This window comes from Oncorhynchus masou, chromosome 5 (genome assembly GCF_036934945.1).
Source record: "Oncorhynchus masou masou isolate Uvic2021 chromosome 5, UVic_Omas_1.1, whole genome shotgun sequence".
Taxonomy (NCBI): domain Eukaryota; kingdom Metazoa; phylum Chordata; class Actinopteri; order Salmoniformes; family Salmonidae; genus Oncorhynchus; species Oncorhynchus masou.
In genome coordinates this window covers 27149804-27176329 of record NC_088216.1, presented here as the reverse complement: position 1 = coordinate 27176329, position 26526 = coordinate 27149804, and the positions used below count along the sequence as shown (strand labels likewise).

The 26526-nt window shown below is 44.1% G+C and overlaps 1 protein-coding gene across 8 annotated transcripts in view; it reads left to right on the top strand.

The window, feature by feature from the left end:
• LOC135538943 (regulatory-associated protein of mTOR-like) overlaps positions 1–26526 on the top strand; it is a 172203-nt gene that overhangs the window by 44382 nt on the left and 101295 nt on the right. For all 8 annotated transcript variants that reach the window (XR_010455515.1, XR_010455512.1, XM_064964850.1 and 5 more), the window contains exons 5-6: positions 22774–22932; positions 23702–23848. Coding sequence is in view for 6 of the 8 variants with exons in the window: in XM_064964850.1 (XP_064820922.1) it covers positions 22774–22932; positions 23702–23848 (306 nt within the window). In the remaining 2 variants the exon portion in view is untranslated. The remainder of the gene's footprint in view (positions 1–22773; positions 22933–23701; positions 23849–26526) is intronic.

The following is a 26526-nucleotide window of genomic DNA, read 5'->3' as shown; positions in this document are numbered from 1 at the left end:
AGCTGGTTGACCAAAACTGAAAGTAAAAGTCTCAAGCCCAAGTCTCCGCCATGTTACAGGGAAATGGGATGCAGGGGAGGGATGCAGGGATGCAGGACAGCCTAATGCTGTTGCAATTCACCTAGCTTCCCTCGGGAGAAATGCTAGGTGTAGCACCTTTTTTAATAGATTCTAAGAATTTGAATAGGGCAAATTTATCCTTAATCTGTACTTAGATACAACTCTTACCTGACGTGAGCAAGAAGTTGCCGTTAATACTGTGACATTCAACTCAAGGTCCTCATCTCAAGTCGTGTTCAGAAACAAATGGCGTGCTTTAAAAAAAACACAAAACAAACATGGCGTGCTTCTCAACTCAGTTGAAAGCTTTGCAGAATATTTCCATAGTCATGATTCCTTTCTTCGACACCGATGCCATCATGACTCGCACAACATTTCACAGCATCGGTTATAAAATGTTATCGAACACGTCTGCACAAACATGCAATGCCTTTCTGCAAAAGGCCTTTACATTTTCCCCATACCCTATTCTACAGCATGAGTCAAACTCACACCCTCAGCCTGTTTATTTACACAGACTGGTTTAGCCCTACAGGAATGAGTTTATCCGCCTTCGGATTCCACTCTCCGCTCTCTCCATCGACAATACTTTTTGACAGCTCCTCATTGGATGTCCTTGAGGTGGTGGCTGCGATGGGCGCCGCAATCTGAGCATCTGGGCTTATCCACATGTCACTGGCGCCCGGAGCCCATGGTAAACACAGCAACGTGTGTGCGCACACTCATGGCTCACTCTAATTACGAAATGGAGCTGTTTGAATAGCTACACACACACACACATTCTGCAGTTGTTTCAATAGCTGTAAGTCTTCCGCCGATGTGTGTGCCCGGGAGTGCTAGTCGCTACATTGTTTGTATTGCTAAGGATCATGGCGCTAAAAGACAGTGAAGTCCTCCTACTGATCCATTGACGAGCAAGAAAAATAAACACAAACCTAAAGCAATTTCTTCCTCCTATGAGGGACATTGTTATTGATGCTTTACATTCAAGCTACTGCTGAATGACGAGGCCTCGTTTTTTTTTTTTTTACTCTGTACTAAGCTACCTTCAATATCACACGTTACACCAGTCTGTAACATCATGGTGTCCATTCAGTATTCAAGAAGGATCAAGTCAAATGTAAGGATGGTTTGAAGGGCTATTGAATACATTTTTTCCCACCTTTTATTTAACCAGGTAGGCCAGTTGAGAACAAGTTCTCATTTTACCACAGTGACCTGGCCAAGACGAAGCAAAGCATAAACATACGTATAGTCAATAACACAATAAAAAAAACCTATGTACAATGCGTGCAAATGTAGAGTAGGGAGGTAAGGCAATAAATAGGCCATAGAGGCAAAATAATTACTATTTAGCATTAACACTGGAGTGATAGATGTGCAGATGATGTGCAAGTAGATACTGGGGTGCAAACGAGCAACAGGATAAATAATATGGGGATGAGGTAGTTGGGTGTGCTATTTACAGATGGGCTGTGTTCAGGTACAGTGATCGGTAAGCTGCTCTGACAGCTGATGCTTAAAGTTGGAAAGGGAGATGTCACCAGCAAATTTTTTTTTGCAATTTGTTCCAGTCATTGGCAGCAGAGTACTGGAAGGAAAGTCTGCTAAAGGAGGAGTTGGCTTTGGGGATGACCAGTGAAATATACCTGCTGTAGTGCTACGGGTGGGTGTTGCTATGGTGACCAGTGAGCGGACACAAGGCGGGGCTTTACCGAGCAAAGACTTATAGATGGCCTGGAGCCAGTGGGTTTGGTGACAGATGTAGCGAGGGCCAGCCAACGAGAGCATACAGGTGGTGGGTAGTATATGGGGTTTTGGTTACAGCGGATGACACTATGATGGACTACATCCAGTTTGCTGAGTAGAGTGTTGGCTATTTTGTAAATGACATCGCCGAAGTCAAGGATCGGTAGGATAGTCAGTTTTACGAGGGTCTGTTTGGCAGCATGAGTGAAGGATGCTTTGTTGCGAAATAGGAAGCAGATTCTAGATTTAATTGAGGTGCACAACTAAGATGTTTTACAGTCAAGCTACAGTACTGCTGAATGACCAGGCTTCTGTTTACATTGTACAAAGCAATATTCTCTATACATTTTCCATTCAGGTTTCATCATAAGATGTAGGCTATCACAATGCCCGAAGAGTTTGTCTAGACTAGTCTGATGGTTTTTCTGTTGCGCCCAGAACAGCTCAGTCGAGGCCTCTTTCTTGGCTATCTGCAAAGTTTCATGTGTATCGTAACAAAGGGTTACGTGTGAGCCAAGCTGTTTTACCGTTTGGTCTTATTTAAATTTTAAATTTCACCTTTATTTAACCTAGTTGAGAACACGTTCTCATTTGCAACTGCTACTTGTCCAATATAAAGCATAGCAATTCGACAGATACAACAACAGAGTTACACATGGAATGAACAAAAACATAGTCAATAATACAGTAGAAAAAAAGAAAAAAAAGTCTATATACAGTGAGTGCAAATTAGGTCAAATAAGGGAGTTAAGGCAATAAATAGGCCATGGTGGCGAAGTAATTAAAATATGGCAATTAAACACTGGAATGGCAGATGTGCAAGTAGACATACTGTGGTGCAAGTGGAGCGAAATAAATACAGTATGCGAATGAGGTAGATAGATGGGCAGTATACAGATGGGCTATGAACAGGTGCAGTGATCTGTGAGCTGCTCTGACAGCTGGTTCTTAAAGCTAGTGAGGGAGATGGGTATCTCCAGCTTCAGTGATTTTTGCAGTTCGTTCCAGTCAGTGGCAGCAGAGAACTGTAAGGAAAGGCGACCAAAGGAGGAATTGGCTTTGGGGTGACCTTTGAGATATTCCTGCTGGAGAGCGTGTTACGAGTGGGTGCAGCTATGGTGACCAGTGAGTTGAGATAAGGGGGGACTTTACCTAGCAGAGACTTGTAGATAACCCGTCGCCAGTGGGTTTAGCGACGAGTAAGAAGCGAGGGCCAGCCAACGAGTGTATAGGTCGCAGTGTTGAGTAGTGTATGTGGCTTTGGTGGCAAAATGGATGGCACTGTGGTAAACAACATCCAGTTTGCTGAGTAGAGTGTTGGAGGCTATTTTATAGATGACATCGCCGAAGTCAAGGATTGGTAGGATGGTCAGTTTTACAAGGGTATGTTTGGCAGCAGGAGTGAAGGAAGCTTTGTTTTGCGAAATAGGAAGCCAATTCTAGATTTAATTTCGGATTGGAGAAGCTTAATGTGAGTCTGGAAGCAGAGTTTACAGTCGAGCCAGACACCTAGGTATTTGTAGTTATCAATGTAGTTTGTGTTGCCGTCTATTACTCAATTCAAATCACAGTTTATTTGTCACATACACATGGTTAGCAGATGTTAATGCGAGTGTAGCGAAATGCTTGTGCTTCCAGTTCCGACAATGCAGTAATAACCAACAAGTAATCTAACAATTCCAAAACGAATTTCTTATACACAGTGTAAGGGGATAAAGAATATGTACATAAAGATATGAATGAGTGATGGTGCAGAGCAGCATAGGCAAGATACAGTAGATGGTATCGAGTACAGTATATACATATGAGATGAGTATGTAAACAAAGTGGCATAGTTAAAGTGGCTAGTGATACATGTATTACATAAAGATGCAGTAGATGATATAGAGTACAGTATATACGTATACATATGAGATAAATAATGTAGGGTATGTAAACATTATATTAGGTAGCATTGTTTAAAGTGGCTAGTGATATATTTTACATCCTTTCCCATCAATTCCCATTATTAAAGTGGCTGGAGTTGAGTCAGTGTGTTGGCAGCAGCCACTCAATGTTAGTGGTTGCTGTTTAACAGTCTGATGGCCTTGAGATAGAACCTGTTTTTCAGTCTCGGTCCCAGCGTTGATGCACCTGTACTGACCTCGCCTTCTGGATGATAGCGGGGTGAACAGGCAGTGGCTCGGGTGGGTGTTGTCCTTGATGATCTTTGTGGCCTTCCTGTAACATCGGGTGGTGTAGGTGTCCTGGAGGGCAGGTAGTTTGCCCCCGGTGATACGTTGTGCAGACCTCAATACCCTCTGGAGAGCCTTACGGTTGTGGGCGGAGCAGTTGCCTTACCAGGCGGTGATACAGCCCGCCAGGATGCTCTCGATTGTGCATCTGTAGAAGTTTGTGTGCTTTTGGTGACAAGCCGAATTTCTTCAGCCTCCTGAGGTTGAAGAGGCGCTGCTGCGCCTTCTTCACGATGCTGTCTGTGTGAGTGGACCAATTCATTTTGTCTGTGTTGTGTATGCCGATGTGGATAGGGGGGTGTGCCCTCTGCTGTTTCCTGAAGTCCACAATCATCACCTTAGTTTTGTTGACGTTGAGTGTGAGGTTATTGTCCTGACAATACTCGAGGCATGTATTCTACCCTCCAGATGTTGCCGTCTTTGTTACTGTACAAGAATGCACAACCTTGGTCTTGGATCAGTGCACTTGTTCTTTGGTCGATGTTCTGATAATTTAGAGAATCAGTCGATTCCCTTGTCTTTTGTCAAGGAACAGAACTTCTAGAATGCCTCGTTTTTCAGACGAGCTCCCAGTGCATATTAAGTGTCATTCCAATTATCCTGTGACCGAATCCTAAATATCCATCTCCATTCTCCTGCTCTGGGTTGTCAAAGTGAAGGGCACGAGGCATACGCATAGCTTGGTATACCTCTGCACGACTACTCAATCAGCAGTCTTCATCAGACACATGCACTTGGTCATTTGTGCGCACACACTCTTACTTCACACACGTTTTTTTCCCCACACATCTGTCACTCAACCAGCTCCTTCTTCCAGTTGGTGCTTTGATTGCTTTTGAACCTGGGGAGCTTTCCCCAATTAGCGACTTTGGGGACTTCCGTGCTAAGGGATCCCTAATGTGTGTGTGTTTGTGTGTGTCCATCGCCTAGCTAATGGTCCCTTGTCTCCTGTCTGAAGGCTCAGCGTGTGGATGTCTGAATAAGCCACTTTCTCACAGGGCTTGTAGTAACAGTTCCACTTGGCTGCCTTCACTTCTGTGCTCTTTATTCCAAAGTGCCGGAAAGACACTGGTTTTATGTATTGACAATTCAGTTACAGCTCATTGCTATAAGATGACATTGTAACTGACAGTTTGACAGATTTCTGTGAAATGAATGTTGAATAGTACAAAAAGCTACCCTCTTGTATAGGATTTTTAAGCTGTCGAAATAGCTTTTATTGCTTCATTTAGCCGACGCTCTTATCCAGAGCCACTGACAGCAGCAATTAGGTTGAATGTAAGTGCCTTTCTCAAGGGTACATCAACATACTTTTTACCTAGTTGCCTCAGGGATTTGAACCAGCAACCTGCTTCTGGTCCTGTGTTTTTCAACGTTAAGCTACCTGCCACCCAGTCTTGTCCTTGCCATTCTCTTTGCCACTGACAAGTGTATTGTGTCATTGCGATCTGTGGGCATTTTTCAATATGCATTACTACAGTGCTCCACACAATCATGCTCCCAGTGCATTCCCCCGAGGATGTTCTCTTGAGCACGGGAGTGTGGAGCACACACACTATTTGAGAAGCACTTGCACTTCCCCTGCTGTGTTACCTCACGCTACACCTCCCAATTCACTGAACCTTCTTGCTGCCAGGACAATGGCAACAATAGAGAAGAAACAAGATATCCACACAGCACATGTTTTACTTCATAACTATCAGCTAGATACAGCATATATCAATTGTAATAACGTAGCTAACCAGACAATGACCTAAAACTACTGTTATGCAAGGTACAACAATGCCAATTCTTTGTGGGTATCTAGCTAGCCAGTTAACACTATTGACTTGTGATCTATGCGCACTACAGTGGGTATATGTAGGCAGGTAAACATGCCAAAATGAACACTACATGCATTAAAGTATCAAGTTAAAATATGGTTGTCAGGCAACATTTGAGATGTGAATAGGCAACATTTAATGTGTATTTTCACTCGCTACATTGAAAATAATGGCCACCATTGATAGAAATAAAATAAAATGGCCGTTCTTATTCCTGTGCATTCGGGTACGCATTAGAGAAGTTCCCTCCGTGTTCCGTTTCTCAAACCTGTGCTCCAATTTAGATTTTGAGAAACACCCGGTGTGTTTGTTTGATTCAAAGGTGCGTTTTAAAACACCCTGTATTTGATCACACTGGTAAGACTGATCCTATTGTAATGTAGGGATGTGAGCGTCTGGCCTTGGCCTTGTTCGAGCTGATCTAAGGAGGTTCAGGTCTGGGGCCTGCCTGCCCTCAAAGCTGCTTACTTAGCTACAGCATCCTTCCTTCTGCAGCAGCATGCCCCTTGGGTGCAGCGTGACTCTCCTTCTCACAGTCTATTATGCGGAGCTGTGTGTGTCCATCCGTGCCTCCGTGCGTGTTTCACAATGAGGTTGCAATGTATCCTATTCTTCACACACTCCTCAAAATAACAGTTGATGTGCATCGATAAGTGACAAAAGAGACTAGAAACCCGCAGACCCAGGTCTCAGAATTGGTAGATTATCTTTAGATTCTGAGGACTGTGTCAGGCTTTTGCGGTCTACTTTACTCACTCTTTTCACTGCCTTCCATGCCGTGTGCCTGTGACACAATTAGTAGTTGAGAGAGAGCCACACGGGATTATCTGCTTTTCACTGCTACAGGGAAATGTGACTGCGGCCTTATAGCTGATCATTAGAGCCTCTTCTTTCTCATTCCATCTTCGGTCTCCTCTCGAAAGCTTCACACAGAGCAGAGCAGGGCTTTAATTAAAACGTGAAGCCAGATTCCATCTGAGCCCTCCAGTAAACCCCACGGTGGGGTCGTAATAAAAGTACTAGAGGGAGTGTCTGTCCTGTGAAAGGACTGAGAGAGCCCTCGTCGACGTTTGACGTGGCAGGTGTGATTTTACGCACAAACCGCAGAGGATTCACTCTTTGTTCATGATTCTTACATAATCTCACACATCAGCACGCTGTTTCCCCACTGCTTAGGATTCAGTCTGTCTCCTCAAACTGTTATATTTCTGTCCTCTGGTCAGACGGGGAATTGTTTTGTTCCCTGTCACTGAAAGCTTCGGTGGCCGTCGTACTCAGGGCAATATGTGGGAGCATGGCGGAGGTGTGTGTGGTTGACCATAATCCCCTGTCACTGAAGGCTTCGGTGGCCACATATGTAAGAGGAAAGGAGAGTTGTGTGTGTGTGTGTGTGCTTGCCGAGGTGGGCTCAGGACACTGACTGGGGCGTAGCAGGGCTGGCACTGTGAATCAATAGGCAGGACAGAGTAAGGGGCACCTGGGTGGGGAGCAGGAGCAGTACGCCATTTCTGTACTGGCTGACTGGACATCACTTTGTATGAGCTGAGCTTCCAGATCTCTTTTGGTGGTTGTGGTAGTGCACTTGATAATTTGCGACCTTTCCTTGGACTCCCAAGTTTGTCATATTAATTAAACTTAATGCATTTTAGGACTAGAGGTCGACCGATTAATCAAGGCCGATTTCAAGTTTTCATAACAATCAGAAATCTGTATTTTTGGGCGCCGATTTCCGATTACAATTTTTACAAATATTTTTAAAATACCTTTATTTAACTAGGCAAGTCAGTTAAGAAGACATGGGGTTAACTCCCTTGTTCAGGGGCAGAACGACAGATTTTCACCTTGTCAGCTCGGGGATTCAATCTTGCAACCTTACAGTTAACTAGTCCAACGCTCTAACCATTGCACTCCACGAGTAGCCTGCCTGTTACGCGAAGGCAGTAGAAGCCAAGGTAAATTGCTAGCTAGCATTAAACTTATCTTTATAAAAACGTTCAATCATAATCACTAGTTATAACTACTAATCCAGTTTAGCAGGCAATATTAACCAGATGAAATTGTAATTTTTCTTGCGTTCATTGCACGCAGAGTCAGGGTATATGCAACAGTTTGGGTTGCCTGGCACACTGCAAACTAATGTGCCATAATTTTACGTAATTATGACATTGAAGGTTGTGCAATATAACAAGAACAATGTAACCCGTTAGATAAAATACCGAACGGTTCCGTATTTTACTGAAATAATAAACGTTTTGTTTTCGAAATTATAGTTTCCGGATTCGACCATATTAATGACCAAAGGCTCGTATTTCTGTGTGTTATGTTACAATTAAGTCTGATTTGATAGAGCAGTCTGACCGAGCAGCAGCAGGCCCGTAATCATTCATTCAAACAGCACTTTTGTCCATTTTGCCAGCAGCTCTTCGCAAAAACAGCGCTGTTTATGACTTCAAGCCTATCAGCCTAATGGCTGGTGTAACCAATGTGAAGTGGCTAGCTAGTTAGCTAGGTGTGCGCTAATACCGTTTGGAGTAGTTATTCCCCTTGCGCTGCAAGGGCTGCGGCTTTAGTGGAGCCATGGGTAATGATGCTTTGAGTGTGGCTGTTGTCGATGTGTTCCTGGTTCGAGCCCCGGTAGGTGCAAGGAGGGGAGCGGAAGCTATATTGTTCCACTGGCAATACTATAGTGCCTATAAGAACATTCAATAGTCAAATGTATATGAAATACAAATGGTATAGAGAGAAATCTTCCTATAAATACTATATTAACTACAACCTAGAACCTCTTACCTTGGAATATTGAAGTCTCATGTTAAAAGGAACCACCAACTTTCATGGAACTTAAACGTTAGCTTTTTTACATGGTACATATTGCATATTGGCACATATTACTTTCGTCTCCAACACTTTGTTTTTGCATTATTTAAACCAAATTGAACATGTTTCAATATTTGAGGCTAAATTGATTTTATTGATGTATTATATTACGCTAAAATAAGTGTTAATTCAGTATTGTTGTAATTGTCATTATTACAAATAAATAAAATAAAAAAATCGTCCGATTTAGTCGGTATCGGCTTTTTTGGTCCTCCAGTAATCGGTATCGGGGTTGAAAAATCATAATCGGTCGACCTCTACTTAGGACCATCTTCAGTTCACTAACTAGGCCTTGCATTCTAAATGAAGTATTCTCACAATACTCCGTTCTCTGAAGATTCCCTTCAGTTAATCAGCAGAGATTTAAATAGATAGAAAGGGAATGGAGAGAGGGAGGGAGAAGGGGTGTATGTGTGAAAACGTAGGGAAGAAAGTGGGCAAAATAAAATGGTTCTGCACACAGGTTCCACACGTACAGAGATGTACTCTGGTACCAGCTTCAGAGGGTGGGTGGTAAGTGTCTTTGTGCAGATTGTAGAAGCATGGGAAGACTGGGTGAAGTTGTGTGTGAACGTGTGGCTGTTCCCATCACCTGGCTGTGCTCACCTCCTTCCCACCAAACTGTGACAGAAGCCATTGGGACGAATCCAATTCAGGCTGTGAATGGGACTGACTAACCATCTGTGTCTCTTGACAGGACAGTTACAATTAATGCTCTGGCAAGGCAGACTGCCTCTGTACCTCTGTTATGATCTTTCTAAACTACCTGCTGTGCTGGGAAATAAGAAAGGGAAAGAGTGGGGGCAGAGAGAAAGAGATGAGGTAATAAAGTCTTGATCACACTTGGGCAGTTTGAAGTGACTCAAATTCGTCATCTGATATTTTTCCTGTAGTTTGAGCAGCCAAAAAGCACATATAATCATATTTTCAAATCAGTTTTAAAACACCTCTCTAGGTGGTTGTAAATCAGATATAAATCTGATTCCTGGCCATCCACTTGTCTGAACGGTCAAATTAGATTTTTTTGCCATCAAGTGTTTTTTAAATTTATTTGTCTGTTATTTGGAATATTTTGTGTCTTGCTAGCTACTCTGAAAATTTGATAAAATATGCGAGCTAACTAACTTGTTAATTGGTTATTAAAGCATTGGTTAGTGTGCATACAAGCTAAACAGCTAGCTCGGTTAATGACTTGTGGTTAGCCAAAAAAGGACCCATTTTGAAAGTTGGATCATCTTTTGACGTGACTGGGAAACCTCCATGGCAGGCACTGTCACCTTAGCTAGCTGCACAACTTCTGAGTGATGGGAAGCACCACTACCAATCAGCCTACACCACTACACAGACACCTGTCATTACTTGAACACCTGGCAGTAGAAGTGTCAGTCAGCAAATGACTGCTGTCTGAACACACATGAATGCCATTTGGTCACTTGTAAATTGCTTTTTGGACAAAAGTGATTTGAGCCTGTAGTCTGAACAAAGCAGAAGGGTGAAAGAAAGGACAGATGCAGGGAGACTGAGGAAGAGACGGCGAGGCAGACTGAAGGTGTTGAGCTTGTCTACTCCCGCCGTGTCCCAAATGACGACCTATTCTCTATGAAGTGCACTACTTTTGACCAGAGCCCTATGAGCCCTGGTCAAAAGTAGTGCACTTGAAAGGGAACAGGCTCCCATTTGGAACGCTACCCCACTCTATCTGAAGCTCGGTAGCTTAGTAGAGAGGATGCCATTCATCACAGCCACTCTGTGACCGAAAGCCAGTCTAATGAAGACCGGTAGCTACTGGGGCAGGATAGATGAGTAGGTTATCTCTGTATTAAGCACGCGTATCGTTAGGAAGGCAACCTATGTACAGTTCATGGTATGACATGGATTCGGACCATTAGGTGGTCAACACCCTTGCTCCGTATGTAGTTGGCCCTTTGGTCCTCTTTCTGGATGGTCCAATTGAGCCATCTTCAGCCTTGTTAGTCCATTCATGATCATGATGCAGTGGTTTTCATTTAAATATGCTGAACAATAATATAAACGGAACATGCAACAATTTACGATTTTACAGTTCATATAAGGAAATGAGTCAATAGAAATGAATTCATTAGGACAATATCTATGGAATTCATATGACTGGGCAGGGACTCAGTGGGGAGCGAGGCCCAGCCAATCAGAATGAGTTTTCCCCCACCGTAAGGGCTTTATTACAGACAGAAAAACGCCTGTTTCATCAGCTGTCCGAGTGGCTGGTCTCAGACGACCCCGCAGGTGAAGATGGTGATGGTCCTGGGTTGATGTGGTCTGCGGATTTTAGTCCTGTTGGACGTACTGCAAAATTCTCTCTGGTAGAGAAATTGATATTCAATTCTCTGGCAACAGCTAGGGTGGATTTTCTTGCAGTCAGCATGCCAATTGCACGCTCCTCAAAACTGTTATGAGACAATTGCATATTTTAGGTGCACCTGTGTAATGATCATGCTGTTTAATCAGCTTTGTGATATGCTACACCTATCAAGTGGATGAATTATGTTGGCAAAGGAGAAATCTGTGCACAAAATTTGAGAGAAATAAGATTTTTGTGCATATGGGACATTTCAGGGTTCTTTTATTTCAGCTCACGAATGATGGGACCAATGCTTTACATGTTGTGTTTTAATATTTTTGTTCAGTATAGATTGGATCTCGAAGTGTTAGACTGAGTTGGTCCTTTGGTCCTCCTTCTGGTCCACTTGAGCCTACTTTAACCTACTTTAATCTTTTGACATTATATTAATCTGTTAGCCTAGTTAACCCATTCATGCAGTGGTTTGAATTGCATCTCATTTAGTTGCATAGGTAGTTAAGGTCAAGTGGTTTGCTTTGAACATTGCTTTGCAACAGAAATACCATTTTGGTTTTTGAAACCCAACCTTCTCTGAAGGTTGAGCCTACCTTTCCACTTTCCGTTACTGGTTTATTTCTTGACCTGTCTCCTCATAGTCTTCTTTAACAGAGGGTTCATCCCTCCATCCTGTACCACCTAGACTGCATCTGCTTTCCTCTGGAGCCAGCTCCCCCTCTCTCTCACCAGGTCTTCCTGTTTTCTCTCCTGTCTTACTCTCCCCACCCAGTGTCTCTCACCCACTCCTTCCTTTTTACTAGCTTTCTGTCCATCCCTTCTCTCCACTCTACATGCATATTTTTCATGTGTGTAGATGAGAAATGAATGATACATACCCTGCCCTGTACTGGCCCTATTTCGGAGGTCTCAGGGCAGCAGGCTGAGTTTAAGGGCCTCTTTTCCAGACACACAATCACTCTGCCCCAGACTGAATTACTGGGTAAATATTACTGAAGCATGCAGCACTGTCCCAGAGAGGGAGAGAGAGCGGGCAGATAGAGGAGAGGAAGAGGTACACACACACGAGAGGCAGACAGAGATTATCCCGTCATGGTGTATTTTACTGAGGGCCTAAAAACAGAACCACAGTGGCAATGTGTTGTAACTTGTAATGTGATTAGGTCTGCCTTCTCACCGTCCCCATCACATGGCAAGAGCATCTTACACTGCTATTTTAAGCTTTGTCTTTTGCGCCTCGTGAAACTTAAGTGTAATAATGCAATCTTTAGTTTCTCTGAATTAGATTTAATGCCTGTGAAGTTAATTAAATCTGATTTGGTGTGTTGAGCCTCTCATACAGAACTTTTGTCCTTGGTGTCAATCTCAAGATATCTGTCCCATGTCTGTCTCAATTTCAGATTCAGGCTTTTCCTGCTTTTCCTGGAATGGGGCGGAAGGGCAGGAGAATGCTCTCTGCCGTTTACCAATGCAGGGATGGGATGCGGGGGTGGACGTGTGTGTTTAGCGTAAGGGAGTAGAACATGAGGTCATTGACACACACTTGGGTGTACACAGAGCTCACCCGACACACACACACTTCACTAAGCAGTTTCAAGGCATTACAATTTGAGGCATAATTTAAGCCCCCCTGACCCAGTATTTTATATGGATTTGCTGATGGTTATACTACACACCTAGGGGCCGTGTCTTACATTGAGACTGCAAAGTGCATATTGAGTATAATTGCACTCTATCACATGCACACCTGCATACACACTCTCACCCACTTCACTAGGTGCAGGAAAAAAAGCTGATGGCATTGTAATGTGCATTCTATTCTGTAGTAGGACCAGCTGGCTGTTTGTCAGATGTTGTCTGCAAATAAGAGAGGGGTGTGTGTGTACAAGTATAGCATAGCAGTGATTTGGCCAGAACCCTGTTCTTCAGGTTGAGGTGCCAGCTGTACTGCTGACAACACTCCACACTACCTTCATTAGCCGCCCCAGTCAGTAGACGCACAAGCACACACCGACCCATACGCCAAACGTAACAAACACTGTACACACTCAACTTAGCCAACTCTTCACACACACTCTAGAGAGGAGAACACTTTAACAACCACTTCCACTCACATATACGAATGTGTGCGCTTCCATTAGGAGGAAATCCTAACCGTGTTCCTGGAAGTGTGGAGGTGTTACATTTGATTTAGCTCATAGCTAGTCACTGATAGGGCTTGGCGATATGGCCACAATATTGTTAACGATATTTGAGATTTTTTACTAATGATATGCTTTGAGTAATGCATGACCCTAGTGTGGAAACTTATTTTATACTGTTCAATTCAATATCAACCAAAACTTGGAATATGTTGGACGCTTTGAATATAGCATTACAGCAAATGAAAAAGCCAGAGAGGGGTTATTGTGACAGGGTTTGAACCAAAGTGTTGGTCAGTGTTTCTCAGTGGACTCTAAGTAGATACATTAAATGTTTTCTCTTACGGGCCTCCCGGGTGGCGCAGTGGTCTAAGGGGCTGCATCACAGTGCTAGCTGTGCCACCAGAGACCCGGCCATGACCGGGAGGCCTAAGGGGCGGCGCACAATTGGCCTAGCGTCGCCTGGGTAAGGGAAGGTTTGGCCGGCAGGGATATCCTTGTCTCATCGCACACTAGCACTAGCCAGGCGCAGTGCACGCTGACCAGGTCGCTAGGTGTACGGTGTTTCCTCTGACACATTGGTACGGCTGGCTTCCGGGTTGGATGTTGCCTGTGTTTAGAAGCAGTGCGGCTTGGTTGGGTTGTGTGTCGGAGGACGCATGGCTCTCGACCTTCACCTCTCCCGAGCCTGTACAGGAGTTGTAGCGATGAGATAAGACAGTAACTACTAACAATTAGATACCACGAAATTGGGGAGAAAAAGAGGGTAAAATAAAATGTTTTCTCTTACTTGATATAACTTCGATGTAGCTAAAATATTCATGCTTTGCTTGTTCCCCTCTGATTGATGATATATCGTTGCACAAACAACATGCCGATCTCGGCCTTCACCAGCACTGGTAAGCAGGCTGTATTAACTAGCTACATTTGCTCTGACCCAGTACATTTAGCTAGCTAACTAGCCAACTAGCGATTAGCATTGATATCTTTGAATCACAACTCGCTAAGAAAGGACAAAACTAACTAGCTGTTTGCAGACAGTAAGATACACAAACTAATAGTACAAATATAGAACGCTTGTGGATTTGTATTAAGAAACAGTGGAAAGCAGCATCGTTGTCATCAACATCTTGTTCAAGGTTTGGTTTGTTAAATGTGTTAGGCCACTCCTCCGCGTGTAATGTCCGTTTTTATAAAAACTGTGCCTCCTTGAGTGACACGATACAGGGTTTGGTATGTGTCAAAGGAGAGAGACGGCTCAAGTAGCAAAAAGTAAATTATAAAAACGGACATTACACGTGGAGGAGTGGCCGAACACATTTAACAAACCAAACCTTGAAGTACTGTTTTAGGTAAAGTAAAACCCCAAACTGGCCCGTGCATCAATACCGGTGTATATAGTAAAATACGGTAACCACTGGCTCTCTTCCATTCACTGCACTCACTCACTGACATACACGTACACAGACACACACACTCACACTAGAACTACACTTCTGAAAACAAATCTTTCCAGTAAACACTCACTGGACTATAAAACCTGTAGGGTCTCTTCCCCTCATTTGAGGCTTTATTGATCAGGACCTTTATAATAACCCAGTGATCCCTGAGGAGCAGAAGGATACATATTTATTACCTGATCAATGGACCCTAAATCAGATGGAAAGATCAGAAGTAGCCAGGAGACACCTGACCTGGATACCTCTACAGGCTCACATATCACACCCCTGTTTGTGTGTGTATTTTCTGGAAACGCCACCCTACTCCAAACCCCTTGGGATGTTGAAGACCCATCATTTACCATAACCAGGGGGTGGGGTTCTACCACAAACATCTGCTTTGTGACTGAAATAACCTAAGAGGTGCGAGTGCACGACCTACCTAGCTACCTACCTACCTACAGGTGTGCCCGGTAGACCCCTGCATTAGAGGCTATTTCCTTATGGAGGAGGATTAATTACACACACTCAGATTAGTGTCCGTGTGTGTCCTCATTCCCCCTTGTTCGCCCCCACATTCTGCATTTAACCCTGAAACACAACTCTCTTCTTCCCATAACCACACCCCACTTTTCTCCTCTCTCTTCCTGACGTATCCGGACAGAATTCCCACTTCAATCCCCCAACTCACATCGGAAGTCCCCAAGCCTCTGTCAGACTCGGCCTTTAGGAATGGACTCTGGCATTGCTGCCACTCCAACCACTCCTCAAACAATTTCCATTGTAATTTCAGCGGCTGTAGCTGGAAATTGGGATCAGAGACAATTAGAGGAGAAAGAGAGAAAATAGGTGGATTGGGCAGGTGACAGCTGAGCCCGTATGAAGAGAGAGAACTTTACTGGACCTCTGTTCTGAAGCTGTTCACTGGAGCTATGTAACAAAATTCTCAAATGGCTTCCTGGTCCAACTAGCTGTATTTAGACTGGAGCTGGCTATGGTATATTGATGGGTTATTTGTGTCCTCGTGTCTGAGGTAGAGTTATGTGATGCCAAAAGGCTTAGCTGTAGCGTCATGGTCCTGAGGCGCTAGCTTTATAGCATACAACAGCGAAGGTAGAGATATATGGTAGCGTCTAGTTGTATTTAGCCCAGTGGCCATGGTAGAGTTATGTGATGCTGGCCTTCACGGCAAAACAGCAGAGTTATGTGGTGCTAACGGTGCCAGCTGCATAATGTGCGCTGCCAAGAGAGTTATGTGGTGATTACATGGTGGCCTGTGGCCCCTGTGGCTGACACACACCACTGGTGGACGGAGGTTTCCACAGCTCATTCTGCTGGCCATCCCTACAACATGAGCTCCCGATCATCCCAGCCTGTAACAGCACAAGCAGCACGCATGAAGTGGTGTAGTGGTCTAAGGCACTGCATCTCAGTACTAGCTGTGCCACTAGAGATCCTGGTTCGAATCCAGGCTCTGTCGCAGCCGGGGAGATGCACAATTGGCCCAGCGTCGTCCGGGCTAGGGTAGGGTTTGTCCGGCCTGGATGTCTTTTGTCCCATCGCGCTCTAGTGACTCTTGTGGCAGGATAGGCGCGTACACGCTGAGACGGTCGCCAGGTGTACGGTGTTTCCTCCGACACATTGGTTCGGCGGGCATTGTCAAGAAGCAGTGGGGCTTGACTGTGTCATGTTTCTGAGGATGCACTGCTCTGAACCTTCACCTCTCCCGAGTCTGTAGGGGAGTTGCAGCGACGAGACAAGACTGTAACAACCAATTGGATACCACGAAATTGGGTAGGAAAAAGGGAACAAGGAAAGAAAAACCCTTGAATGAGTAGGTGTGTCCACGTTTTTGACTGGTACTGATGGATGGTTGGATGATTTATGAAAGTTAGGCTATTGATTTATAGAGCTAATTAAGTTGGTTTCCTCTCCTCGCTTTTCTTAGACAATTAAGGCAAGGGCTGTTTGCTCATCTAACTCTGCCGCAATATGCTGGTTAACTTTGCTATTATGCACATAGCAACATGGTCTAGGAAAAGGCGTCAATTCAACAGCGCACTGATGTGTTTCTGAACCGCGGACACCGACTGCTATCTAACGCGGGAGAAAACTAATTTGTTATAGTATCATTTGTATTAGTGTTTCACTATTGCTCTTACATAATATATCCATATACAATTTCAGTAGCACATGTCTTAGTGTCGGGTGGTGTCATTCCCACAGCTTCCACAATGGATCAGTCTGCTTAGACATGCTATCCCACACCTACCCACACAAACAACAAAATAATTTTATTATATCAATTATTTTCAGGTCAACACACTATACACACTTTGAACTATCTTCCCCCACTACACATTGCAACTGACACAGAAATGGACCTTCACAAATTGCCTGTGTGTTTACTCTAGGGAATTGGGCCCTGTGTTTGAAATGCATTACAGGCAAAGCCCAGTGTTTGCTCACTAGATTGACTTGAGTTCAAAGGGCTGCAGGGTATGTCTGTGGATCCTAGTGACCTGTTATCGTTCATTTTCATCCTGAGTGGTACACACACACACACACACACGACTGAGCAGCTGCAGATTACAGCCCACAGGGCATCTGACAAGGAAAAAAGGTGATGCCAGATCAACTGTCTGTCCACTTACCCATACTGACCAGGATATGATGAGTCATCTGTGTCATCCTAAACCTGTCATTACTCAGTGCTGGCCTTGCGCTGGTTCATGAACAGTTGAATGATAAAAAAAAAATCGTCTTATACATTATAGTCTAAAACGGGGGTTCCCAAACCTTTTCACTCAGGCCTCCCTCCAGTATTGGGGAACATCCAGTGATTCACGCCTATTTCAATGGGCACAAGCACTGTTCATGACACTGTTCACACCCCTCTTGTTGGTGGAGAGAGAATTCTGCAGGTTTAAAGCTTATTTTCTTGCAATTCTATACATGTTGCCATGTCTGTATTAATGTGATATTTGAGTGACTACAACGGTACAACAATCTATGGGCTAAAAAACCTTACTAAAATCGTTAGCTGACATGGGTTGGTTGATCTGGAAATTTCTTGCAAGTTATTAATAGCTCTCTAAAGGGTTGCAATGACTGATATAACAAGGAAAACTGATTCCTTTTAATAAAAATAAAAAACCTGTAAAAAGCAATTCTATTCCCCCTCGCTATTTACAGCTCACTCTGGATTAAAGACTGGATCCAGAACTTAGGTGACTAATAAGTGTTTTTATACCTCACTTTGTGCTGGATGTGCCAATGTGTAGTTCATTCATGCATTATCTATGAAGAGAACCATTGTCTTACCACAATTAGGCACGAAATCACTTGTTTGAAAGTGACTGTTTACTGAAAGCTGTGCTGCGCTAGCAATGAGTTCCAGCCAATGAGGTTCAGACACTTCACTATTTGAGTGACAGCTAGCAAGATACACAGACAGCAAAGAGAGAGCGAGCAAAAAGTTGTGCACAAAATGTATCTGTACATATGGCGCAATTTTCGGGGGCCACTGGGCTCGTGAGCACTACTTTCAGAACTACTGGCAAAAAAGTATACAGAAGTTCCGGAGAATCTCTTTAAAATCATTTTACAAGGTGATAGGATTCTGTCATGACACTTGCATCATGTTACTCAGTCTGGCAAGGACAGTACCCTCAATAGAATTGCTTTTTACATGGTTATAACCTTTACTGTGACTAGAATGTTTCTGACTGTCTATTAACAGGAGTAACATAAGGGTCTCTTCAATTTCCTGAGGTGTGAATTGGAAGAAGACAATTGATCTAAAGTAAAGGAGCCCCTTGGCTGACTTCGCACCGACACACGTCATCACTGACAGATCTATGAAAGGGTGTGTGTGTGCTTTTTAACATGCAACGAAAGTGATCAGAAACACAGACCTGCTCGTGTGTGTGTGTGTGTGCGCGCACCATCAAACCATTGGCATCATTTTCCCTCAGCGGTATTGATCTGAAAGCAGGAAGGTGATAGTGCTTGAGAAATGACTCTATTTCTCTTACTCTTTCTCTTCCTCCCTCTCGCTCTGCCTATTAGATTTGTGGTTCTCCTTCTCAGCCAAACAATCCCAGTATTTGTGCTGAAATGTTAACATAGCCCTTCCCAATGACAGGAAACAGCACAGCACTCAACAGATTTGCCTTCATTGACGACAAGTCGGGGTGCCACTGCTGCGGTCAACTATACAAACTGTCTTCAGACATTGTCTATCCTTGCTTGTTCTTTGGAGCGTTTAGAAACAAATGTATTTGTAAAAAGTATGCAAGTACAATTTGATTTTGCATATTTTATTTTGCATGCATGCTTTTGGTCTGCAACTTCAGTCGGTTAGTTTTTTTTACCAGAAAGACTGAAAGCTGATAATCTATCAGACTGGTGACAAGCTTACTACTATAGGCAGATTGTATCTCCTCATTCTCAATCTCATCTTTCTCTGTGTCATGTATTTTTGTTACACAACATTTATGCAAGGCTGATAATACCATCCATCTTTTCCTTTGTAATCAGAGTGAGTTTAGTCTCTAATGTCCCTGTGGGCTTACCATCCTGCACCCCTCAGTGTTGAGAATGGCTTTAGGAAAGGTTTAGTGTGTTAATGATGTGGCGCTTTTTTTCCTTCACTCTGGTTCTGTCCCAAATGGCACCCGAATCTGTATTTCGCGCACCACTTTGGAGCTTGCTCTGGTCAAAGGTAGTGCACTACATAGGGAATAGGGTGTCATTTGAGACATATGCTCTTATTGTTATGGAGCAGATCAGGGCTGAGAGGTTGGTTACGCTCTGCTTTTCCTTGTTCTAGTACAGGGATTATCCCCAGTCCCACAGGTCCACCATCAGTGGAACATGTTTCTGTGTGTGTGTCCCCGACTGCCTGTGTGCCCGTGTAGGCTATGCCTGTATGTGTGTGTGAGAGAGAGCCAATATTTGAGTAGCTTACGGTATCAGTATGTCTGAGATTGTAAGAGTGTCTTTTTGTGTTCTTGGTTATCTGTATCCTTCCCTGGTACCTGTTCCTCGAAGCAGGCAGGGCAGGGTTTAGCTCGGTTCAGGTTGACGTGCGCCAGTCACCATATCTGTCCTGACATTGACAGAAACAACAGAACCACTTCGTGCACCAATGGAGTCAGTCAGATTTTTTTGTAAGGAGTAATGGGATCAATTCATGGACACCTCGATAGAGACAACTAAACAGAGACGGACTGAAAGGGCAGACGCACATCAAATTCCCAGCTCTGTGCCAATGGGACTGCTCAGACACTGCCGGGCATTGGGAGCTAGCAGCGGAGATGTAGGATGGGAGGAGGACTTCCTGGGAGTATTGACTGACCTGCAAGGAGAGTCCCAGTGGGGTACCAGGGCTCCCCCTTCAGGGAACGATGGGGAACAGCATTTGAGTGTGTGATGGGCACATGTACACAGGCACTTTCACTCTCACTTTCTCTCCTTTTTTCCTTTCTCTCTCTCCTCTTCCTCTTCTCTCTCTCCATCGAACACACTCGCTTGAAGAAAGTTTAGTCAGCCTAAACTGATCAAGTTACCGCCCCATCTCTCCCCACTCACATTTCAGTGTACATCCCATTTGTGAAATCCCAACTCTAACACAATTAGCAGCTGCTGATAACACTTAATCTCATAAGGACTAACATCGGATCGTTGAAAGTGTATCCGCCAGGCAGTGTTCAGACTGCGGTCCTATCTGATTGCACCAAACTCAATCAGCAACTTCAGCTTTCAAGGCATGCTCACTGTGTTCTGAAGGCGAATGAGGAGACTGGATGACGTCGTTGAATACAAATACATATTGGACTGATTGGTTCATTGCTAATTAGCTTGGTGTTTCTAATGATTGTGTGGGTTAAATGCTGAAGTCCTTGAATGGGAACTGATGGATTAAAAAAGTTATTATGGTTCATACTAGGTTGAATGAGAACTGGTTTGTTCTAGGTTGAATGGGAACTGGTTTGTTCTAGGTTGAATGGGAACTGGTTTGTTCTAGGTTGAATGGGAACTGGTTTGTTCTAGGTTGAATGGGAACTGGTTTGTTCTAGGTTGAATGGGAACTGGTTTGTTCTAGGTTGAATGGGAACTGGTTTGTTCTAGGTTGAATGGGAACTGGTTTGTTCTAGGTTGAATGGGGACGGGTTTGTTCTAGGTTGAATGGGGACGGGTTTGTTCTAGGTTGAATGGGGACGGGTTTGTTCTAGGTTGAATGGGGACGGGTTTGTTCTAGGTTGAATGGGGACGGGTTTGTTCTAGGTTGAATGGGGACGGGTTTGTTCTAGGTTGAATGGGAACGGGTTTGTTCTAGGTTGAATGGGAACGGGTTTGTTCTAGGTTGAATGGGAACTGGTTTGTTCTAGGTTGATGTAATATTGTGCGGTTATGAGAATGGCTTACCACAAACTTTCTAAAGGACTCTTGAGGTTAAACATAGTTGGAGCACTCAAAAAAACAAAAAAAAAACAGATTTCTTATTGCTCACTTTAATCCATTGTACAGGATGCGGACAGGTCAAATCAAATTTATTTATATAGCCCTTCGTACATCAGCTGATATCTCAAAGTGCTGTACAGAAACCCAGCCTAAAACCCCAAACAGCAAGCAATGCAGGTGTAGAAGCACGGTGGTTAGGAAAAACTTCCTAGAAAGGCCAAAACCTAGGAAGAAACCTAGAGAGGAACCAGGCTATGTGGGGTGGCCAGTCCTCTTCTGGCTGTGCCGGGTGGAGATTATAACAGAACACGGCCAAGATGTTCAAATGTTCATAAATGACCTGCATGGTCGAATAATAATAAAGCAGAACAGTTGAAACTGGAGCAGCAGCACGGCCAGGTGGACTGGAGACAGCAAGGAGTCATCATGTCAGGTAGTCCTGGGGCATGGTCCTAGGGCTCAGGTCCTCCAAGAAAGAGAATTAGAGAGAGCATATGTGGGGTGGCCAGTCGTCTTCCGGCTGTGCCGGGTGGAGATTATAAGAGAACATGGCCAAGATGTTCAAATCTTCATAAATGACCAGCATGGTATAATGATGATGATAATAATAATAATAATAATAAGGTATTAACAGTTGAAACTGGAGCAGCAGCACGGCCAGGTGGACTGGGGACAGCAAGGAGTCATCATGTCAGGTAGTCCTGGGGCATGGTCCTAGGGCTCAGGTCCTCCGAGAGAGAGAAAGGAGAGAATTAGAGAACGCACACTTAGATTCACACAGGACACCGAATTGGACAGGAGAAGTACTCCAGATATAACAAACTGACCCCAGCCCCCCGACACATAAACTACTGCAGCATAAATACTGGAGGCTGAGACAGGAGGGTGACTGATGTTTCGATGTTTTGTGTGTCTTGTTTGAGAGAACCTGTTTGACTGTGAGTACGCACGTGGGAATCATACAATGTACACCGTCTAAATTTGTATGACGACGTGTACACACAAAGCAGGCCATTGTCCCACTCTGCTCTAATTGTTAAATGACCTCGAGGCCTGTTTCACTAATTGAAAGCAGCAGGAGCATTATTTAAATATGCCACTGAAGCCTATTAAGGCAAACACAATAGTCTATTCTTTTCTCCCCAGGTAGGATAGCAATGACGCAAATGCACCTCCTTTCTCATAGAAAAATATTATTCAAATAGACATAAACAACAAAAAAGACATCAACCGTAGCCCTAACTTACTTTCAGCACCGCTATTCAGTTGTATCTAGTTATTTCTAGTCCTCTAGGCATTGGCCTGTAAGGACGGTCAATCCACATGCTCTCTGTTTCGCCAAAGTTGTTTAATGATGAATGAAAGAGGGAGTTGAATTGAAAAGACCTGTGTGTTTGACCTGCTTCTTGTTTCACCCCCTTTTCATATTTCTACACTCACGTCTGTCTATTAATCGATACACTTTAAACTATGGTGTATGTCTCTGTCCACACTCTCAAACTGAAATGTCTCTTTCCTTCTCTCTCTCCTCTCATCGAATGCGTGTTGTCAGATCAAATGAGGGGCAGGTAGTTGTAGCAACGTGATAACAGAACACAATATCAAATTATGTTACCGCTCTTCCACTCTTTCTCTCGGTTTCTCGCTCAGGCACGTTACAAGCAGAGTCTGGACCCCACCGTAGACGAGGTGAAGAAGCTGTGTACGTCCTTGAGACGCAATGCCAAGGAGGAGCGTGTCCTCTTCCACTACAATGGACACGGGGTCCCTCGACCCACCGTCAACGGAGAGATCTGGGTCTTCAACAAGGTGAGAGAAACACACACATGCAGAAATATATATATACACATACACATACACGCACACACGCACACGTCCAATGATGACTTCCACTTCTTCCTCTACAATCACACTAAGACTCACAAATGAAGACCAATCGTTGAATACACACGAACAGGTCCATTGGCTCCACTGATTTTAGACTTAAACGAGTTATCCCACACACCCCCGCACCAACAACAAAAATAATTATTACAGAAATACATTATTTTATGGACAACTCACACAAAGAACACCCACTCTAAATGACACACGGCTCCTGTCTTGGTTTGGACGCTGCCTCTGCCCAGTACACCCCAGAGCGCCTCCTCCTTTCCTCTTCTATTCCTCTCTTTGTAACCCTTAATGATGAGTCCTATAAAACTAGCCCTGCTGCCAACCCTCTGCTACGGTGTGCCAAGGCCCCATTGATCCCTCTGCTCCACCTCCTAAAACCACCACCACAGAGTATCTCCCAGTACAGTAGTCAGAAATGGCACCAGGACTTTCATTGCTTCCCCACATCCAATCCAAAAAGTGAATTGGGACACAGATGTACAGTTAACCCCCCCCCCTCTTTATTTCATTGTCAGTATTGAAAGAGGATTGAAGGATCTGGCAACATCTTAAACTAATTTTGAACAAATCGTTGCTAGTAGTACAGAACATTTCTATTTGCTGGCTTGTAGGTGGCTATAACATGGCATCTAATGTTGTCTACCAAAAATGTTTAATAACCCCCATCCTGTTTGTCCTGTAGAACTACACCCAGTACATCCCTCTGTCTGTGTACGACCTCCAGACGTGGATGGGCAGCCCCTCTATCTTCGTTTACGACTGCTCCAACGCTGGCATCATCGTCAAGTCTTTCAAACAGTTCGCCCTGCAGAGAGAGCAGGAGTTGGAGGTGGGTGGCAGAGATATACACTGGAAAGTATTGAGGACTGGACTTTTTCCACATTTTGTTACGTTGCAGCCTTATTCTAAAATGGATAAAACATACCTTTTTCCTCATGAATCTACACACAATACCCCATAGTGACAAAGCGAAAACAGCTTTTTAGAAATATTATGCAAAGTATACATTTAAATAAAATTAATACTTATTTACATAAGTATTCATACCCTTTGCCATGAGACTCGAAATTGAGCCCAGGTGCATCCTGTTTCCATTGATCGCCTTTGAGATGTTTCTACAACTTGATTGGAGTCCACCTATGGTAAATTCATTTAATTGGACATGTTTTGGAAAGGCACACGGCTGTCTATATAAGGTCCCACAGTTGACAGTGCATGTCAGAGCAAAAACCAAGCAATGAGGTCGAAGGAATTGTCCGTAGAGCTCCAAGACAGGATTGTGTCCAGGCACAGATCTGGGGAAGGGTATCTTAAATGGAAGAAGTTTGGAACCACGAACTCTTCCTAGAGCCGGCCAAACTGATCAATCAGGGGAGAAGGGCCTTGGTCAGGGAGGTGACCAGAAACCGATGGTCATACTGACAGAGCTCCAGAGTTCCTCTTTGGAGTTGGTAGAACCTTCCAGAAGTACAACCGTCTCTGCAGCATTCCACCAGTCAGGCCTTTTTGGTAGTGGCCAGACAGAAGCCACTCCTAAGTAAAAGACACATGACAGCCTGCTTGGATTTTGCCAAAAGACACCTAAAGGACTCTCAGACCACGAGAAACAAGATTCTCTAATCTGATAAAACCAAGATTGAACTCTGTTGTCTGAATGCCAAGCTTCAAATCTGGAGGAAACCTGGGACCATCCCTACGGTGAAGTATGGTGGTGGCAGCATCATGCTGTGAGGATGTTTTTCAATGGCATTTACTGGGACTAGTCAGGACATTATTATTATTTTTTAAATACAGAGATCCTTGATGAAAACGCCTCAGAATGGGGAAAACAACCCTAAGCACACCGGCAAGACTACGCAGGAGTGGCTTCGGGACAAGTCTCAATGTCCTAGAGTGGCCCAGCCGGAGCCCGGACTTGAACCCGATCGAACATCTCTGGTGTGAACTGAAAATAGCTGTGCAGCAATGCTCCCCATCCAACCTGACAGAGCTTGAAAGAATCTGCAGAGAACAATGGGAGAAACTCCCCAAATACACGTGTGCCGAGGTTTTAGTGTCATACCCAAGAAGATTCGAGGCTGTAATTGCTGCCGAAGGTGCTTCAACAAAGTACTGAGTAAAGGGTCTGGATATTTATGTGCACTTTTTATTTTTATAAATGAAATACATTCACATTTTTTATTGTCGTTATTGGTTATTGTGTGTAGATTGAGGGGGGGGGGAAACTATTTATTCGGTTTTAGAATAAGGCTGTAACCTAACAAAATATGGAAAAAGTCAAGGGGTCTGAATAATTTATGAATGCTCTGTACACACACACAGACGTACACATACACATACACAACCACTCCCCCAGCAAGACCAAGGTATGTGTGTGTATAATGTGTCTTGAATTCCAAATGGCAAGCCAGCTAATTCTTTTGAATGAAAGAAGCGTTTCACAATCTCCTCTCTGATCCCAGCCAGCAAATAGGCAGCTGGAGCTAAATGAATTAATGATAGTGTTTTGGTTTGGTCAGGATCTCACCCCCCCCCACCATCCCTCGATCCCCTTTATTCCACTGTTTTCTTCCCGGCCGTGGCATCTCAAGTGAATTTACAACACGCAGTTAAATTATTCATGGAGGAGTTTGAGCGCACTTCAGATTATATTGAATAAAGCAGAAAGAAAGAGGACGAGCGAGAGAAGGACAAGGAGGGTTGATGGGATGTGGAGAAAGGGGGCAGAGAGGTGGAGAAGAGGGCGAGCAATAGAAAGGGGGAGGAAGAGGGGAAAAGAGAGGTGGGAGAGGAAGGGATGGCAGCGAGGTGATGGACAAAAAGTGTTACAATGCAGTCTAGAGAGGCTGAGAAAAAGACAGAGATACTGTGAGGAGATTCATCCTTCACCATAAAGTCACGCTAACTTCAATACCAGCAACACACCGTTTCTCCTTTACTCCCCATCCATCCATTCAGGCTCCCTCTGCCCTGCTCCCTATGTGTCCAACTCTTACCAGGCTGAGATAGCAGGGGTCATGGCCCAGATATAGGAAGGAGCGAGAGAAGGCCCAGCGGCCCATCAATAACACTTAAAGCTGTCTGTGCGAGAGAGGGAGCGGGGAAGGAAGAGTGAAAAAAGTGAGAGGAGAAATGGATCAACAGAGGTCTAGAGCGAGATGGAGAGGGATAGAGAGTAGCCTTTTGTTTCTCAGCTGTTAAAAGTGTTGGTGTAATTGACCACTCTGGGTTCTCTTTGGGTCACTGTGGGGTAAAGCTCTTAGCTGCAGCCAGCTGGAACTGTTGAGAAACACCACTCTTCCGTGCTAGCCTAGCTATCCACTCAAGTGTAAGGTTGTAGCCACTGACCAGTGAGTTTGTGAACAAACTATTTAAAAATGGGCCATATAACAACATGGGCCATGTGATACTTAGGTTATGCCACATTAAATTCCATTGTATGTGCCTTGGTTGAAAGTAAACGTGATATTTTAAACAAACCTTATTCATCAGAAAAGAATGTGCCAA